General features: G+C 40.1%; 2 protein-coding genes across 2 annotated transcripts; both read right to left on the bottom strand.

Annotated features, from left to right (window-relative positions):
• Positions 1 to 1,578: 1,578 nt before the first annotated feature.
• LOC122645036 lies at positions 1,579 to 2,739 on the bottom strand. The gene has a single exon (XM_043838390.1). It carries the CDS (start codon positions 2,737 to 2,739, stop codon positions 1,579 to 1,581), a length of 1,161 nt encoding a protein of 386 aa, XP_043694325.1.
• Positions 2,740 to 5,291: 2,552 nt separating this feature from the next.
• On the bottom strand, positions 5,292 to 14,202 carry LOC122645035 (lysine-specific demethylase JMJ706-like). Its single transcript, XM_043838389.1, has 11 exons — positions 13,777 to 14,202; positions 11,790 to 12,174; positions 10,738 to 10,894; positions 10,436 to 10,655; positions 10,127 to 10,180; positions 9,951 to 10,030; positions 9,594 to 9,871; positions 9,078 to 9,476; positions 8,583 to 8,983; positions 8,181 to 8,432; positions 5,292 to 5,702 (listed from the first exon to the last, which is right to left on the bottom strand). Exons 1-11 carry the CDS (start codon positions 13,777 to 13,779, stop codon positions 5,292 to 5,294), a joined length of 2,640 nt encoding a protein of 879 aa, XP_043694324.1. The 5' UTR covers positions 13,780 to 14,202.
• Positions 14,203 to 20,064: the final 5,862 nt, after the last annotated feature.

Raw genomic sequence — 20,064 nt, 5'->3', positions numbered from 1 at the left:
CCTGACCAGTTGTCTAGCCAAAAAAGGGCATCTCCCTTTCCTAGAAGCCATTGAGAATTTGTGAGGATAAAATCTTTATGGCGAAGCGCCTTTCTCCAAGACACCGTCCCTGTAGCTCTCACACCTACAATGGCTAGGTGCATGTTTTTGAGGTACTTCCCTTTAAAGAGGGAGCACCACAGGGAATCACTAGCCATAAGTCTCCAAAGCCCTTTCAAACGCAGCGCCTTTCCCATGTCTCCAATGTGTCGAATCCCTAAACCGCCTTCCGAGCAGGGCACACAGATTTTTTTCCAGGCAACCCAGTGATGTCATTTCCCCCATTCCGAGGTGCCCCGTAAAAAATCACCGCATATCCCATTGAATTTCCTTTCCACCGATTTTGGCTGTTCCAAGGTGGACATAACGTGTATTGGAACAAAGGACAACACATGTTTGAGCAAGACGACCCTTCCACCTGATGAGAGAATTTTTCCTTGCCATCCCGCCACCTTGGTTCTCAACTTAGCCAGTAACCCATCAAAATAACTCACCCGCAGGCGTCCTATATAAAGAGGGGCGCCCAGGTAGGTGATTGGCAGTCTTTTCCTAGGAAATCTGGTTATCAACTCCACCAATCCGCTCCTGTTACTCGCAACTTTTTCACTCATCACAAAACAACTTTTCAGCCTGTTAACCAACGCCTGAGGCCCCTTCATACCTGCTTATAAAACCACATACCTGTTTCAAAGACGATTTCAAGCCCTTGGTGAAAATTATCGTGTCATCTGCAAACAGACTGTGTGAAATCCCTGGGCACCCTCGTGGAAGACGAAAGAACTCGGCTCGTCCCTCCAAGAAAAGAGATTTTAAGCCACGACTCAAACCTCCTCATCCAAAATAAAAAGTGCAGGCGAAAGAAGGTCTCCTTGTCGCACCCCCTGGTGGACTTGAAAAAACCTGCAGGCAATCCACCCATAACTATTGAGAAATAGCAGTTCTCAACCGTCTTTTTCACGAGCTGAACCCATCGTGGAGCAAAGCCAAACTTACTTAATACCTTGAAAAGAAAATCCCACTCCAAGCGGTCGTACGCCTTAGCCATGTCCAATTTCAAGATCACATTTCCCCCTCTGGTTTTCCTATTGACCTCAAGAGCAACTTCCTGCACCAACGCAATATTATCATGGATGTTTCGGCCTTGTACAAATGCACCTTGTTCCTCCGAAATGATGAAGGGGAGTGTGCTAGCTAGCCTCGTCGATATCACCTTGGCTAAAATTTTGTAAGAGAAGTTGCATAGGCTGATGGGGCGAAAGTCAGCCATTGTCTCCCGGTTATCTTTTTTTGGAATCAGCACCAAATTAGCAGAGGTATAACATCTCGACAGGGCACCCCCCCTGTAAAAAATTCTTTGACTGCTGCCCACACATCAACTTTTATTATATCCCAGCATGCAGTGAAAAAATAGCCTGTGAACCCATCCAGTCCAGGGGCACTATCTACAGACAAACCAAACACGGCTGTTTTTACCTCTTCCATCGTCGGGGGGAGCATGAGAAAGGCGTTTTCCGCATCAGAAATCAAAGGGGGAATGTTCTAAAAAATGTCATCGTCCTGAGTGCAACCCTGAGAAGAGAAGGCGTCAGTAAAAAATCTTACCGCTTCCGCTTCAATGCCACTCGCATCAGAGATCCAGTCACCATTCCCATCCTTTATTTTGCTCACACTTTGCCGCAACCTGCGCATCTTGGCTGATGTGTGAAAGAAATTCGTGTTCCTATCTCCTTCTTTGAGCCAACGGACCCTTGATTTCTGCCGCCAGAAGATTTCCTCCTGCAATAACACCCCGTTGAGGGCTTTGGAAGCCTCCTCCAAATCTTCTCTAGCATTTGCAGACGGGTTTTGCTCCAGAATAATTTCAGCCCTGCAAACTCTATCTTCCGCCCTTCTGACATTGTGGTGGATGTCGCCAAAAACAGCTTTATTCCAAACCCGAAGCCAAGTCCGAAGAGCTTTCAATTTAAGGAACAAAACGTGTAGAGTCGATCCGTGTACCGGGGCCTCCCAACACTCTTTGACACAGTCTAAGAAACTTGGATGAGAAATCCCCATCTGCTGGAATTTAAAAGTACTTACATGTTGTACCACCTGTGTCGCACACTCTAGCAGAATCGGAGAGTGATCCGAGCACACCCTACTCAAGTGCATCACCTTACTAACTGCAAACAGCTCTGCCCACTGACCATTAAAGAGAAACCGATCTAGATGAGCCACTACTTTATTACCGCCTGACTGGTTGTTGGACCATGTGAAGGAATTCCCAATGAATCCCCCGTCCACAAGCCCAGCATCACTCACAAAGTTCCCAAACTCCTCCAGGGAGGTAGAACAGGCTGCCCTGCCCCCAACCTTTTCAAGTGGGTCCAAGACAGCGTTAAAGTCTCCACCCACCGCCCAGGGGAGGTCTGTATCTCGAACGCTGTCCAAAAGATCAGCCCAGAGCTGACGCCGCTCCGTAACCAAGCACAATCCATGCACAAAGGTAATTAAAAATCTGTTTGAAACCCAATCAGAGCATTCCAAAGAAACAAATTGCACGTGTTCCATGACCACTTTGACTTGGAGAACATTCTTCCAGAAAACCCAAATTCTCTCCCCCTTCTCCGCTCCATTGGAGCACACTGCATCCATACCTAACCTCCTCATAATAAGAGCCGCCTTGGCAAATTGGATTTTTGGTTCTGTTAGAGCCACCATATCAGCCTTCTCAGAAGTAATCAGAGCTTTCAAACGCCGCAATGTCAGCTTGTTCCCCACCCCCCCCTAATGTTCCAGAATAACACGATCATTATACACTCGACGCGGGGGGGGATTTGGTCGCATGGACCTAGTAACCATTCTTTGGTGCTCTGAGGGACCTTGACTGGTCCTATTCCCCTCTAGAGTGGAGATCTCCAAATCTGCCTGTGGTCTTCTCTCTTCTTGAGGCCAAACCAGGAAAGCCTCTGTCCAGCCTGCTCCTAGCTACTTGAACGCAGGTCCTCTATAGTAGCCTCCCTGCTCTGAAGTTTATGAAAACCTGCACTCCACGAGTCATCCTTAGTGGAAAGACCCTCCTTCCACGTCTGCCCAACGGCCAACCTCCCTTCGGTTTTGCTAGGGCTCTGTCGAGCTTTACCATGGCTCCCACTTCCACGCCTCCCCATTACAATGTCAGTGACTTCCACTTCCTTGCCCTCCAGTTCTGCCTCCGAACTGCCACTCACTGAACGTGATCTTGATCGTCCCTGCTGGTTCAAGCCTACCTCAAACACCTTTCCTATAGGCCTCCATTGGCACCCTTCATGGGCTGCCACCCACGATAGCAACTGCTGCCCCTCACAGATCTCCTCTCCTCCCCCCACCTGTTGTTCCTCCAACTGAGAAGGATCCCCTTCAGCCTGAGGCCTTAACTCCAAGTCCATGGCCTTGTTGCGATCAAGCTCCCCCTGTCCCAAACCTTCCGTCACCAAGGTTCCTTCGTTCCCCTGCCCAGTGATTTCCCCTTCCCGTAAGCCACCTGCTACAGTCCTCTTTTCCCCTGGATGACCACCCATAGAGTGTTTGCAACAAACCTCCATGACGTGCCTTAATTTGCCACACCCCATGCAGAAAGAAGGAAGCCTTTCGAAAGTGACCTTTTGAAAGAAGCCTGAAGCCCCACAACCAATCCAGATGCTCTCCGACAGCGTTGTGCGCAAATCCACCTCCACACACGCCCTCACCTCAACTGTTCTAGTGCACCCTGAGATTGCACCATCGACCTTCAAGACCTTCCCCACCACTCCAGCCATCGATAGGAAGAAAATCCCATGATAAAGGTTAATAGAAAGATTTGGGAACGAAACCCAAACCGGCACCACCGGAGATTCGAGCCCAACCTTAAACATCCTTGTCCACTTGAAAACTCTAATAGGAAAGCCCTTGATCACCATGTGTTCTTTCAACCATACTCTCACATAATCTGCGTGATTCACAAACCGAAGCAGCACATGCCTTGCATCGAGAGAAGAAAGCACCACATCCGCTGAGAGATGGCAGACAGACTGAAAGAACCGCTACAAATCAAACAAGGGTGGCCTACCGTAGGAGCACTTCGCTACCAAAGCCAACCTGAACGGCTCCTCTGATCGTGCGATGTCTTCTTCAAAGAAGAACACAGCGAGTGTCCCCTTGTGCATGGCAGGTTTCTTTAAAGCAACCGATGGAGCCACAACGGCATTGCAGGAAACCACCGAAGAGTAAGACATTGCCTGGCGTGCCGCCGGTCGCACGTCTTCCGGTGGGTGAGCCCCCCCAACGGCGGGAGGCTCGGCCATCAAACCCTAACAAACAACGGAGCTACCGTGCACCTGCAGAGCGACCTAACAACCTCCCGTGCTAACATGCACCTCGCAGTTAGCGTTCTTTTTCCATATATATATATATATATATATATATATATATATAAATCAAGTTCATTTTTCTATTTACATTTGTTTAGTTCTACAAACACATAATCAAGTGGAGCCGATCACATCTTGTTTGTGCTTGGTTTAGTTCAATAGGCACAAAACAGAGCTCAGGCTTAGCTCAAGCATGCAAAGCTATAGCTTGGATCATTAACAGCCCAGCCTCAGTAAGACCTGCCCTTGATCTATTTTCAGCCCAAGCGCATAAGAGTGTTTTTTACGTGCGTGTCTATCTAATGTTTGTGCTTGGGTTTTTAGTTCAAAAGGCACAGAACAAGCCCAATTCAATGTTTGCTAACAGGGCAAGCTGTAATGGAAAAATATAAAACCATCTGCAATATGGGGAATGAACATGAAAGGGAATTAGATACATGGAATGCAAATAACACAAAATGAAAGAGAAAAGGGGATTTTCTCTGTTTTTTTTATTGAAGTAATACATGTTACAAAAAAGAATAAAGAACTTGGGAAGGGAAACAGCAGATTAATCTACGAGACAAGAATTGACTGATGAACAAATTTTTTTACAATAAGACTCTAACCCAACTCCTCTGCTTTACATGCAGGAAAGGCTCCCTACCAAAGACACTAAAAAACCCCGGCCGAGAACCCAAGAATCTGACCATGCCAGGCCTTAATTTGAGGCCCGCACAAAGAATGTCTCCTTTCTTCTAAACTCACCTGTTAATTGTTGTTGCTGCTCCCTGAGTCAAATCAATTTTGGCTTTACGTATTGTTAGAACCCAATTATAGAGAAATCAAGTTAGAAAAGTCAGGTTAGGCATTAGAAGACGCTCCAGATGCACGCCCATCAGATTTCTAGCTTCTTGATCCAGGCTGCTCTCGCCGACTAGCAAATAAAGGACCTCTGAGTTTGAGCCGCTTTGGCCCGATCTCGATATGTGGTGGTTCCCTCCTCTTTCCCATGTCAACCGGAGAATTGTTCCTTCTGTTATGTTCTCTTGATTTCATTTTCTGAAGCTCTCTTGATTTCATTCTCTGAAGCTCATCCCTGTCAACCATTTTGAAGTCTGTGGATGATGGCCTGAACTTGAAGGAAATGGAAGCAGTGGTTCCACCAAAAAACCTATCTTTTGGAGTGGGATATGAAGCTTCCTTAGAATTAACACAGGGGCTACAATGTCGATCAAGCTTATTGTTTATGCATCTGCCAGCTGACGATTGCATTAATTTCCCTTCAGGATGGAGTTTCTTTAGCCGTTTAAGCCCCTGAAAGATATTAATATTCTATTAATCAAACACATTTCATAGCAACTCTGACCAGCACTTGTGATATAATAACAATTTAGAGTAAAAGTGACATAAAAAACCTATAGAAGAATCTAAATATATTGCTCCCAGATTTCTGGTAGGAACACATGACATAAAATTCAATTACTATTAAAAAAACATTATATGAAAATGACAAATAAATAAATGGGAAGTAGTTTTCTGTACGGGAGTGTGGCCTACGCCAGCACTCCCATGAGTCTATCTCTCTCCTCCTTAAAACAAGGTGGCAGAGGTGTCTTTTCATATGGGGAGGAGAGAGATAGACTCATGGGAGTGCTGGCGTAGGCCACACTCCCGGACAGAGATCTTTTTCCCTAAATAAATATACCTAATGGAATAATACTGCGACAGCACCATTTCCATTAATAATAACAATTACCACAACAAGGATAATAATAGAACAATCACCTAGTGAATAATGGAATCCTAAAGCTCCTTTTTGTACAATTCTAGAGCCTTTCTGGTTGGGCCTGTATGGCATCCGTGTTCATTCCTTTTTGAGGTGGCTTTCAATTTTATGTATAAAGAAACAAAATGCTCAAACCTTTGGTTCAAACTACTGAATAGTGAGAATATAATTAGTCTCACCCAACCATATGGTAAAAAAGGAATGAAATCATTCCAAATGTTCCAAGCACTAAACCAGAGGACAATAAGCCATAAAGAGCTATTTAATTGTTTCATGCTGTCAGTTACAAAATCCCTAAATCATCCTCAAATCAGCAGAAAGAAGAACCCATTAAATATTCTTTGTATTCCTCTAAAAATTCAGCTCATAGAAGGACATCACAACAAAATCTTTAATATTTGAAATACAATTAAACTCTCTAAATCATAGGGCTGCCTTTTCCATACAAGACCAATCCATGAGAGCATCTTCCACTCAATACAGGGGACTATGGAGACAATTTGTCCATGCATATCTATGAGAGGTACATCAAGTGGCATGATTTTTTGGCACAAAAGAGCTACCACTCTCTTCCAAACAATAAAAGAAAAGACACCATGTGGTGCTTGATTGTGGGAGAGGAAATCAGTTCTGAGCAGAGGTATGTGGCATGGACCCCTGAGGACTTTGACAAAAGGTCTACCACTGAAAAATGCACTCATCTAATTTTCCATAATGGCAGTTAATTCAGAAATGAATTCTCGAATACTATAAATCAATATTGGTAGTTTTTTCTGCTAAATTCAGAAAATCTTTCCAAAAATTGGTCTGAAAGTATATTAGGCACAACGGGGAAAGAAAATCTGGTAGGAAACTTCTATTTCAGGAATTGAAAAGGCTTAGGCTCAAAAACTAGAATTTTGGCCCCATGCCCAGATTAAAGATTCTAATGCAGTATATTCTTCACAATGTTTCACTATCCGGTTGGTATAATGTGTCATTTCTTGCTTTATTTGGATTAGCTTTTAAGATTTTTCCATTGCCTTCATGTATTCTGAATGAATATATTTCCCTTTCTGGTCCTTTCTTTTCATTCCTTCCCTCGCTCCAGTGCATCACTTTTGCCATCGGATATTTCAGTTAGTAAAAATCTTCAAGGGGTCTGTCCCTCAGATACGATGACAGTGCCATTTACATGTTGTGATGGGTATAATCGCTGGCCAAAACAGAGTTTCAGAAAACCACCCGAGTCCTATGGAAATCACTTACAGTGTAAAGTGAGCATAGCACCCAAATGCGATGGATGATGAACTTTTTTTGTTTTCAAAGCTATTTGTTGTGGTGTAAGCCTCAAGTTCAAAATGTTACAACAAGGGATACACAAAAGGCCCCAGATAATGTGCAAGATTCAAGCAGTGTGTACCTATGATGTCTTATCAAAACATAGATTTAAAATAGACACACATGGGTATTCTCCATGAGCAATTCACAGGATCTCTAATAAGAGAAAATTCCAGACAACCATAGAGGCAGTTATAACTAACCGTAGAAGGCCAAATGGCATATGCTAAGTGCATTTTTCTTTCTCATTTAACAATGCAATGAAACATTCTCCACCCCTTCTGGTATATAAAGCTCTAAGTCATTTGCAACACTGTAGGGATATCATTTACCATATAAAAAAGTGCATGGTAGGACATAATGCCTTGAGGCTACAAATCACGCTTTAGGCAAATAAAAATTCAGCTCAAGCCTAAGTATTTTAAGAAATCGGTATCATATCAAGTTCCAGCAATATGTGTATCAATCCTTATTTAGGTAAAACTCCAGATCATATAACAAGTGCAATATGGAAGAAGAAAGATGCAGTCAAAAAATGTGCTATGCAGGATATAGACAATAAGCAGCCACTTCTTAAAATTTCTAACTAGACTTGCCGAGTTGGTAGCATTTGACAGAACAAGCTAAAACCAGTAAGAAATATTGTCCATTAGTGAAAGGGGAATGCAGATCTCATTAATTTATACCTGCTGTTCAGAGAACTTTGAGGTCATTACAGTGTTCTCTTTTTGTTTTTCTGCTTTCACACATGATCTACGTTTAACCCTGAAAATTTCTGAATCAGAGTCATCACTACATTGATCCTTATCAGGCATAGCTTGTGGCCCATAAGAAGTTCTTTGATGGGTAGACACGCACTGTCCATATGACGGAGAGGATAGCGCAGGTAAAATTCCATCACCAGCTGCTACTTCGCAACCCTTAGAGTTTGCATGCTCCTGCGCGATGAAAAAGAAACAGAAAAGAAAAGGAAATCAAGATTCAGTTAAAGCAGAAATAAAATACACAATTGTGGTCCGAAACATATAAATCCAGGGGTGGGGGAGAAAACAGAGTTGCAATTCTCAAATTACAGAGGAAAACCATACATTTTTCGGAACAGATGGACTTTCTTGCGGACCCCGAAAAGAGCACAGAGCCGATGCCGCACAAGAGAGCGAAGAGTCTACGACATAAGTTTTCATAAACTCCCTCTGGTTCAACACAGGCAGGCTACAAGAACCACAGTCTATATCTTGTAACTGATCCCCTACCATGGTTTCAGGGTTCAGATCAAATTTTATCTGAGAGTATGGAACATATCCATCTACACAATGGAACAAATCAGGCTGAGTGCACAAGTCAAAACCACATTTTATTTGCAGTTGAACTTCCTCTAATATTCCCTCTTCCCGCTCAAATTTCTGCGCAGCAGCTTCCATTTCTGAAAGATCCCGCCTTCCAAAGAGAACAACATTGCTTCCACATGAACAACCAAGTGACTCGATCTCTGTTATAGCACAATCAGGTCAATATTGACAATTAAATGCACTGTTAGAAACATTTTAGGAAGTTAAGTTGAATGAAATATGAGATATTCATACCATGGCGAAGGCAAATAGAGTGCAAACAACAGTTGCATTTAATGTAAGCCGCATAACAGTCCCGTTTGCAGAGGCTGCACAGTATAGTGCCCTGGGAAGTAGGAGACATACTAATTCCTAATTTCATGAGTGACCAACGAGCCCGGTGCTGGAAACGCATTATGTGCACAAAGGAAACCTTGATGCAACGGTGTGAAACAAATTCCGTAGATGAATAATCTGCACCTTCACATTCAGGAATTGATGAATTCTTGAAAAGTAGCATTGCTTCTTTACAGAGAAGCTCCTCATGAGGAAGAAGGGGCATCCTGCCAAGAAGAGCATAACGTCGGCTAGCCACCGCCCCCAACGGGAACCAATCACCAATTGCAAAATTTACTGCCTCTCCACAATTAAAACCTAAAGTTGCATGTAGCATATAACTTAGTCAGCAAGTCTAGAATTTTTTTATTAAAAAAAAACTCATGGACCCAGCCACTCACCCACTCAGCAAGAGAGTTTTCTAAAGTGCCTTACCATGACTGAATCCCGCATGATATGCCCGAGGAAACGTGATAACAAACTCCCCAGGTTTTTGTACAGCCTTGTAGACTGGGACATTCTGTTCTAACAAAATATTTGGAGGAAACATAGTTGTTTTCCCCAAAAGAACATCAAAAGCTCCATCCTCTCCTTCAGTAGAAAGAATATCATGTGTATACACCCGCTCACGAACTGCCTTCTCAAAATCCAGAGCTGCATGGCCAGGAATCCCATACCAAGTTTTTGATGCCCCACAGTGATGATAATTAATGCTGTAAGTGGAAAAGTTAAAATGGATCAATTCTTTGTACATGAACAAGAAAATTAAAGACATTGGCGATCCACATGTACCTATACAAGTAATGATCTTCAACATGCCATGCGAACATACTGAATAACATTCCAATGTAAAGCATGGGTTCCGTTACTCCCTGAAATGAACGAATGAATGTTATGGAACTCAAAACATTAAAAGATTAAAAACATTGCAACAAATGTTAAATGGAGGATTATGATATGATCAGTACTGGAATAGTATTTCCTAAAAGACGCAGCGTAGATTTGGGCAGTCGTGAAAGATTCTGAAATGATATCAACAGAAAAGCATAAATGAATTAGTAAACAATGGAGTAGATGTGAAAAGAATGAAAGACCACATCAAGCAATAATCAAGGTTCATACAGCATTTTAAAGAACCAAATGACGCCATCGGACACAATGAAAGTAACTGAATCTCCTCGAAATTTTTTTTCTCCTTCCTCTAAAGGTTGTAACAAGATGAAGACCTCCAAGAAAATAAAACAACACAGAGAATATAAATAGCAAAAGAGTTGCACCTTCAAGTTCCACTTGCTGTTGCCAAGCTGGTCATTAGGAGAAGATGAAAAGGCACTACCATCAACATCACATGCATACTCAACAGTTTCTGCCTTGCCACAAGCTATTTCATGCCAGAATTCCTTTTCCATGTAGGTGGCAGGAAGACACCCAGCACTGTAGTATCTGCGAGAAAACATCTTGTTCGCCATTCTCTCGAAATCACGGAATGTATAATTTCTGAAAATCAACATTCAGGCTCAAATATTGTACAAACTAATCAAGAAAAATATTATGTTTCATTCAATAATTGGTATTTTACCTTCCACTCATGCAAAAAGTGATCTTGTCATCCATATCCCACTCAGCAAGCCGAAGAGGCTGCACTCTAGTGGTAAACTTGAACCCAGCTTTCTCCTTCATCAAAACAACACCCGCAGGAACAGAGGCACTCAATGGCGATATAATTTTGCATATTCCTGAATTCCATTTAAATCTAGGTTAGATACAAGCCATCACAAATTGACAAAATTCTATTATTTTGTATAAAGGTGGTGGTTGAGTCAAGAGACATTGATTTCATATTTGCACTTTTATCAGAAACCATCCTTCCCTTTGACCAATTACCAATGCCAGCTTTTTTCTTTGCTACATTTCTCTATGATTCAGTTTACTCCCAGAAATTTATTTAGAATCTTGCTGTCAGTTTTCAATAATCTTTACATGGTTTCAAAAGCATGGGTGCACATAGAGACATATGGATGCTCTAGGAAATAAATAACTTAGTACCTCTAAATTTAACTAACCAAAATGGCATAGATAGATATTGTCAATATCATAACAGAGGGAGCAATTAAAATCAAAAGAGGAAAATGTTGTCCAAGCACATCTAGACGACAGTAAAAGACAAGTTATGATCAATGTAACCTGAGTTTGACAAGGCAATGGTCCTCTGTATGTCATGAATACCACATTTATGCTTAAAATGAAACACACTGTGGCATCCACAATTTAAGTGTCTAGGTAGCATAAGTTATGATTTAAGCACTCATACACTATTTAAGAATTTGAAAGAAAATGTATTTTAAAAAATAAAGGAAAAGAGATAGATATTCATTACACATTTAGGAAAAGGCCACCATAGCTAAAATCCAAATAAAAACTACGCAAAGGGGAGGAATGCGGCAATGAACTACCACTAATAATTGTTAGAATCAGGTGAAAGGGTGGAAATTGAGAAATTCAACTTCAAACCTCCAATAGAACTGGTAAAAGTCAACTTCAAACATCAAAGAGAAGTCCAATGACAAGAACATTCTAAGTACACTAGATCATAAACAAACAGATATGACTTTGAGTAACTGCATAAAATACCATATTTTGAAGCTTCAGGGGCGATTTTTTGCAGATAGACTAAAGGATCCTCAAACTCCTCCTTTGTTGGACAGAACACAGGGCATTCTGGAATTTTATCGGTCCATTCCAAATTAGAAGTGTCAAACTTTTCCACCTTGCGCTTTAAAAAGGCCTCTTTATCTTTTGAAGCACCAGTAGATCGACAATAGGCATCTGAACTTCCATGTAGCTTCATCCCACATGATGCAGACACTCTTAAAGCATCCCCTCCACTTCTTGTCATCATATTATTAAGAGCTGTAACTTCAGAAGCATTTCCCATATTCAACCGTTGAAGCCTTTTACGCTTCAAAATTTCTAGCCCATTTTTTGCCTCTCCAAATAAACAAACCCGTCCTTCCACCTGCCAAACAGATGTGTGAAAGAAGACAACTCAGATTATAAGACTGACAACCCCAGTAGAACTGGCTACAGATTCGAGTACCGCATGTTTTTCCAATCCCAGACAACTTTATAAATCCAAATTACGTAGGTTGCAAACTCAGTTAAGGATATTCAAAATGGATACACTAGAAGAAAAGCCCTTCTGTCTTCATGATCTATTTTTTTCCACACTCCTTTTTAACTTAAAGATAAACATAACACGTTTGCTGAACGTGTGCAACTATGCACTGGACACACACACACACACACAAAAGATAAAAATATCAACAAATAAATCCTACAATCTTTCTAAGCCTGAATCAACCACTTCCAATTCGAATAAAAGATCCCTCAGAAACTTAAAAAAAGATAAGTGAGGCATATTAAAAGAATATTTGAGAATCCTAGTTCTCGATCAAACATATTGCACAAAAGAAGCTGAGGACCTCACAAAGAGATAGCTGATTTACCAGCATTTACAGTAACCTAGATAACAGAAGTAAACGATGCATAAAACTAAAATGTGACAAGCAGCTATTTACGCTCCTGTTTTTGTTAGCTGTCAAGCGTAGATTCCATTTCATTCCAAGGGAACCTTCCAAAATGGAATCTGGGGCTGAATCTAACCAAAACAGGAGGGAAGACAGATAGGCATTGTTTGATCTCTAAGCAAATCATTTGTAGCCCAACATGATAATAATTTTCCAGGCAATTATTAAGTACTAACGTTCCAAATACAACAGTAAAATTCATATGAACGAACAAACTAAACTATAAATTAAATCTGAAGACCAAAATATAGGCGACACATCATTACAATCTAAGAGAAATTACGCTCCTGTTTTTGTTAGTTGTCAAGCGTAGATTCCATTTCATTCCAAGGGAACCTTCCAAAATGGAATCTGGGGCTGAATCTAACCAAAACAGGGCAAAAGACAGATATGCATTGTTTGAACTCTAAGCAAATCAATCGTAGCCCAACATGATAATCATTTTCCAGGCAATTATTAAGTACTAAGGTTCCAAATAAAACAATAAATCATACGAACGAACAAACTAAACTATAAATTAAATCTGAAGACCAAAATATATGCGACGCATCATTACAATCTAAGTGAAAAACGGACAGATTTTAATCACATTGAAATTTCTCAGGGTGCCCAAATAAATGAAAAGCAGTTTTCCCGGTTTAAAAAATTTCCTAATAAAGCCCAAGTGTAAGAATCAACATCGAGCAGGAAACCAGAAAATTAGAAAGTAAGAACAGAAAGGGAAACGATGATGAATGCCATAACAGCATTTATCATATTAATGAAACATAAGATTAATCTTCAAAACTCCAGTCTTATCCAGATAAAACAACTACAAACAGATTACAAGACATATATACTGCGAGAAAATTATCTGCAACAAAGAAAACTGAACCAACTTAATAGATCCAGCCATCAAAAGAGAACGAAACAAAATCAAAAATCAAACGAACCTTCTTAAAAAGTGGGGGGAAAGTTCGTAACCACAACAGAAAAAAGAAGAACAACAAAACTCAGAAAAAATTACACCAAATATCACAACCAACACATACCATCTCATAACGAACGCTTCCACTTGACCTCTCCGTCGTGTTCGTCTCTGCTCAAACCGAAACACAAAGGGAAACCACATAAACCGAACCCTAAACCACGATCTCCCTGTTCAGAATCAAATCCACAGCCTCCTCAACAACTCAGACCACCGCATTCCGCTAAAACAAAACAGAAACCAAAAAACGAAGCAACCACTTCAGAAGCCTCTTTAGATCCGACCCTTTTCGTCTCCGCAACAACGAATATGCCAGAGAATTCAAGGAATCCTTGTACCATAAGCAACGAAAAGCCCGAGAAGAAGCTGTTTCACGGCATCAGAAGATGGTTTCCCGGCGAATACAAGGAGGTTTCCCGGTTAAAGGAAACGAAGAGAAAGAGAAACGAAACAGTAAACTATCCGAACACGACGGAACTTTGGAAACCCAAAAATTGGAAAGCAGTGATTACGTGTAGTTTTATAACCAAAAAAATATAAAAAAAAAATTTTAATTACAAATTAAGGCAAGAGAGTGGTGGTAGTTAGGTTGGTTCAACCGAACACTCGCCCGGGTTTCTCTCTCTCTTAAGCAGTTGCTGAACTAATACATATTAACGAAAATACCCTCGTTGAAAACCATATTTGTTCTGTATGTTGAAGGGATAACAACGGTACTTCATTCAAAATATAAAACGGTACCACCGAAGTGTGTCTTGTTCTGCTCTGTTTCAGGTTCAGGTCTTCTCAGAGACTCTGACCCGTCAGAGTGAGAAAAGCAAGAAAGTGTTATCATGTGCATCGGTGTTACATACTCATCTATGCAGTACTTTAATATCTAACCGTCTATGTCATGAAGTGATTTAAAGCCGCACGATACTAAAGGGAATATGCATTGGGAATCGAAGACTTCTGAAACTCGACACGTGGACCAATGGCAGTGAAAATGCAGGAAAAATGGCGTTTCACGGTGCGTGAAGGACCAGAACCGAACACCGGTGGGTGACAGTTACAGCAAGTTTCACGCCTCTTCACGAGCCCTAAACCCGGGCGGTTTCCGGTTTTCTGGATCGGTTTTTTATTTTTTTTTCCTTTTAAAAAAAATATCTTTCCCTCGTCTGGTGCTATTGTTACGCGGTAGTTGGGCTAATCATTAGTTTTTCTCAGTCAGCGAAAACGAAGCTATGAAGGGAAGAGGGAAGGGGTCGTTGTGGGGTCGGGTAAAGAAGGGTCAAATTTTACATCTACGTGTACCTCTATAATCCATCCACGTGTACATCTCACCGCTGGAGGCACCGACCATGAGCTCGGCTTATATGGCTCGGCTGGCTTTGTTTTTTATTGGTTTTTTAGTCCTTTTAATCTTTTGTACAGTAAACTGAATCTTTTTCGTTACTTCTTTCCATGAAATGACAAATTTACACTTTTTATTTTTTAATAGAATTAGGGGATAGTGGTCTATAAGAACAGTCTATCATCTTCAACTTGGCCATCCTTAAAAGGAAAGTAGATGGGGCCATCCTATTTGATCACACATTGCAAAGCTTGACCATATGGTATGTTTGCTCTAGTATACCATACACTTTATTTTCCTTAACTATAGACATTAAATAAAAAAAGAAAAAGATTGCTATGATGCCTTGTATAGATTACTTTATATATATATATAAAGTAATCTATATATTTTTAAGGAAAGTAGTTCTCTGTCGAGAGTGTGGTCTACACCAACACTCCCATGTAGGCCACACTCCCATGTGTCTATCTCTCTCCTCCTCAAAACAAGGGGGCACAAGGGGGCAGAGGTGTCTTTTCAAATGGGAATGAGAGAGATAGACTCATAGGAATGCTGGCATAGGCCACACTCTCGGGCAGAGAACTTTCTCCCTATTTTTAATAACAAATGGGAAAGGTCGTGCTTGGCGCTTTGGTCAAGTGCTCACTTGTTGAATGCTTGGTCACGGGTTCAAGTGCTGGAAACAACCTCTCTATAAATAAGGGTAAAGTTGCGTACATTTGACCCTCCCTAAACCCTGCTAAATGCGGGGGCCTTGTGCATTACCTTTTTTTAATAACCAATGAGCTTTACATTGACATTCTCTCTCATGTTTTGATCATGTGAGTTCTATGTGTGTTTTTTTTGGGGGGGGGGGGGGGAAGTGAGGAAGAATAACGCTGCTTGATCGCATGACCCTTGCATCAGCATGGCAAACCAATGAGGGAACACACGGGGCATCTAGGCACAAGCTACACGCAACCAGACAACGTTTCTTTTACTCTTTTTTTTTTCCAATTGAACCTATACAAGGGCCCATAGACCAACTAGAGGGGGGAGGGAGGGTTAATAGGCCAACTAGCCGGGAGAGGAGGGGAGGTCCCAAATTGAAGACAAGCTAGTGGTCATTGCTGCAACAAGCAGCACCATGACCAATTGCACTTGACAGTTGTTGGCAACTTGGCATGTAGTGTGCAGATTCCTTCTTATACTGCCCTTTAGGAAATTTTTTCAAAAAAAATAATAAAATTATAGAATTAAGAATTTAAAATGTCTTGTTGACTTAAACATTAAAATAAAATGGACTAACAAGTAATGAAGGAGAGAGAAAGTTGTGGATTCCCGTGCCCAGGAAGGTTGGAATGCAAAGTACGTGGTTAGTCGATAAGGCTTTTTAAGGAGTTTAAGTCTAAAAATGTTCATTTGAAAAGGGTAGCTTGGTTTTAAATAATGGCAAGGAAAAAAGGTACAGTTTGATAATATGATGGATAAGAAATAAAGTAATTATTCAGTGATACCCAAAAGGAAAATGTGTGATGTAGATGGCTGAAATTCCAATATTGGTTAAAAGAGACACTTGACAAAGTTAGAATGTTTGGAGTGAATGATCATTTTTCTAACTTTGTCTATATATATATATATATATATATATATATATATATATATCATCATGTTTGCTTAGATTTTTGCATTCTGAATATCCACTTTGCAAAGCCTATAGATGGAAACTCTTCAATGCATTTCACACAAGATACCAAAACCTAACAACAATGTCAAACTAACATTCTCTATCTCTCATTTGATCACTTTGTTTTAGGTAGGTCCCAAGGAGAGTTGAGGTCATTACCTCTTAATTGTGAGGTGTTGGTTTTTCTCTTTCTACATGATCATTTTTTTATGGGAGAATGTTCTTGTGCCGCAGTGCAGCCTGTGCCCAAGCACATGGCCAGCCTGTGCAAGGGGGCAGGTCGTTATTGTGCCAACCTCCATGTGCCTGGGCACAAGTTGCGCTGCGGCACAAAGAACAGCACCCCTGTTTTTTTAATATAGGTAAGCCTCAAGAAGAGTTGAATTCATGACCTCTTTATTGTGAGGTATTGGTCCTTCTCCACAATGACAAAAATGCACCATCTCTTGATTTACTCGTGTACCCACTTGAGGATAAGGGTAAGGCATGGATATGGAAATCAAGCCCATAAAGTAGATAGTAGTTTCTTAATTAATTAGGTAATTAAGTGGAAAATGGAAATTTTCCCTTCAAAAAACAAAACTGTGAAATCAAACCTTTCTTCTTTGCTTCTTGTGGTATAAGTGATTCTCAAACATTTTAATGAAAACTCGAAATTACATGTAAAATTTCCAATTTTAGATTCTTGAGAGTACACTTAAATAAAAACTAATTAGATTAGAGGGTTCTCTGAGCAAGCAATATAGGGGAACCCACCAACGAGGAACAATGGGCTGGTTTCATGAGTAGGGGATAGAGAGGTCATTCATATGAGAAGGAGAGAGATAGAGAGAAGGTGCTCTCGTACCCTCCACCGCTTGCTTAAAGATACTTTTCCCAAAACTAATTTATAGGTTCAAAATAAAGTCAAAACTAAAATGATATTTTCAAAACTGTATATCCTAAATATTATGGGAAAAAGAATGCTAATTGGCTGCATGGTGCCTAGGACTAGACACAGGACTGCGCCAAATTACCATTCAACCCCCAATGAACTAAAAAATCTCACTCAGTTAAATGCTCTTGCACACACTCTTATTGCCCCCCCCCCCCCCCGCGTTGGTGTAGGTGCTACACAACTAGTTAGCATTCTCTTGCCCAAATATTAGATTATAGGGTAAATTACAGATCATCCCCTGGTTTTCAATCGAAACACAGATCACCCCCTGGTTTGCACCCCAATATGACAAATTAGTCCCTACCGTTAGTTTTATGCTGGTAAGTGATGATGTCACTTAGTTAAATAAATTTAAATCCTTAAATTACCCTTGACCAATGTTGAAGATGAAAGAAGGGTAGTATTGTAAATTTAATTCTAATGTTTTAGTACAAGGGTAAAATAATCCTATCACACCAATAACTAACAACAGACTAACACCGTTACTGTACAGGGAGACATTTGAGTTTTTTCAAAAACCAGGGGGTGATCTGAGTTTCGATTGAAAACCAGGGGGTGATCTATAATTTACCCGTTCGATCAAACTTTGAAGTTGTTTTCCTTGTTTTCTATCATGTATTTATGCGTTCATCAAGCTTGAAATTCACATAAATATACATACACATCCATACGTAATAATGCTCCTAAGATACCATCAACTTTATAGTATATTTTATTTTGGGTCCCTTAAACTTGCACTCCAACAATCACCGTTGCTTTCATGCTTTGGACACTTAGGTTATGTTTGATATGCATTCTCATAATAGAGTTTGTGTCTAAAATGTATTTTCAAACCCAGATCTTTTCTATTTTCTTGCTTCAGAATTTTTTTCGACTATAATCTATCTTGATATGGCATTTCAAACTGTCATAGACTCTCTCATAACCGCAAAATTACAAACCATGAATTAGCACGATCTAAAAAACAATTAATTAAGTAATTATGAAGTAAATTCAACAACATATTGCAAAATTGAACAAATTATATTTTGTTTCTAGCTTTGACTTGAGGCATTTATGCCAACTGGCCATTTCACCAAGTGTCTAAATATATCTATTAGCATATGATCTATTCATAAAATATTTGAAGTTGTATAAGGTTCCTTCTCTCACCCACCACCACCCACTACTACACACACCCCTCTTTGTGTGTCATGTGAAAGTTGATTTCTTAAGAAACCCCATTCACACTGGAGCACCAAAAGACCCAAAAAAAAATATTGAAAATTCAATCATTTAGGTTTATGCTTATCATTACATATCTCACATTAACTTATAATTAAACATAATATATTAATTTATACAACTAATAACATCAAAGCATCACACATTAATCTCTATAATAAAATAGGTTATGAAATGTGGATGATGGTAGGTATTTTACCTCAATTTTTAAGGATAACACACCCATTAGTTTTAACTAACTTGATTAAAAAAAAAGTACACCTAAAAGGTCTCTAGATGGAGAAGTAGGTGACTCAAAAAGGTTATTATTCCCTTATTAAGTTGGATTAGGTAATAATCATAATCAAGGATTCTATTTCATGTCTCATAGGTCCGGACAAGATGGACAAGGGTAAGGTGTCACATATCGCGCAGCACACAAAGGGCTGAAACCTCCATGAGTTTGTACTTGTACCCTAGGGCATGCAACACCTAAACTTAATGGATGATGGGTTAAGAATTTAAAAATGCCAAACAGATTTAATTTATAGGATGTAATAGGATATTTTATATAGATTTAAGGTGTAGGATGTGATATGATATTTTATTGTTTTGAGTGTCCTTCTTGTTATTCCTAGGGAGTCTAGGTTCAGTATAATCCCATATTTATATGCTTAATTGGTTTACCTATTTTAATGTAAGTGTGGTCATCTAACTTAACTATCACCCACCAACCCCATAATTAAAAAGTTTTAATTATTATCATTTCCCTATGTTTACCTCATATTTACTGTAACTCTTTTATTTCCAACTTTTTTTTTTCTAGTTCCCCCAACAAAAGTAAATTTTCAATTCTCTTTTCAAAAAAAAAAAAAATCTCTTTCTATCCAGCATCACAACGTTCACCAAAGTTGATTGTTGGAACATTCAGGTAGGTATTGGCCCCAACCCTAAACCAGCTGTCTGATTCGAGTAACAGGGGAAGAGGGTGGGAAGGGGGTGTAAAATTAGGGATGCCCTATGGGTAAAATAGTTAGCTCACACCCCATTAGGGGTATATTAGTCATTTAAAGGCAAACTTAACCAACACCAAAACACTTAAACCTAAACTCAAGGGGTGCGACTATATAATTTAGAAACACAGGGGGTTGCTCTATATTTAGGACAAACCTCAAGGGGTCGTAGTGTAATTTACCCTATTAATTATGTCATA

Source organism: Telopea speciosissima, chromosome 11 (assembly GCF_018873765.1).
Source record: "Telopea speciosissima isolate NSW1024214 ecotype Mountain lineage chromosome 11, Tspe_v1, whole genome shotgun sequence".
NCBI lineage: Eukaryota > Viridiplantae > Streptophyta > Magnoliopsida > Proteales > Proteaceae > Telopea > Telopea speciosissima.
This window is presented reverse-complemented; position numbering and strand designations above follow the sequence as displayed.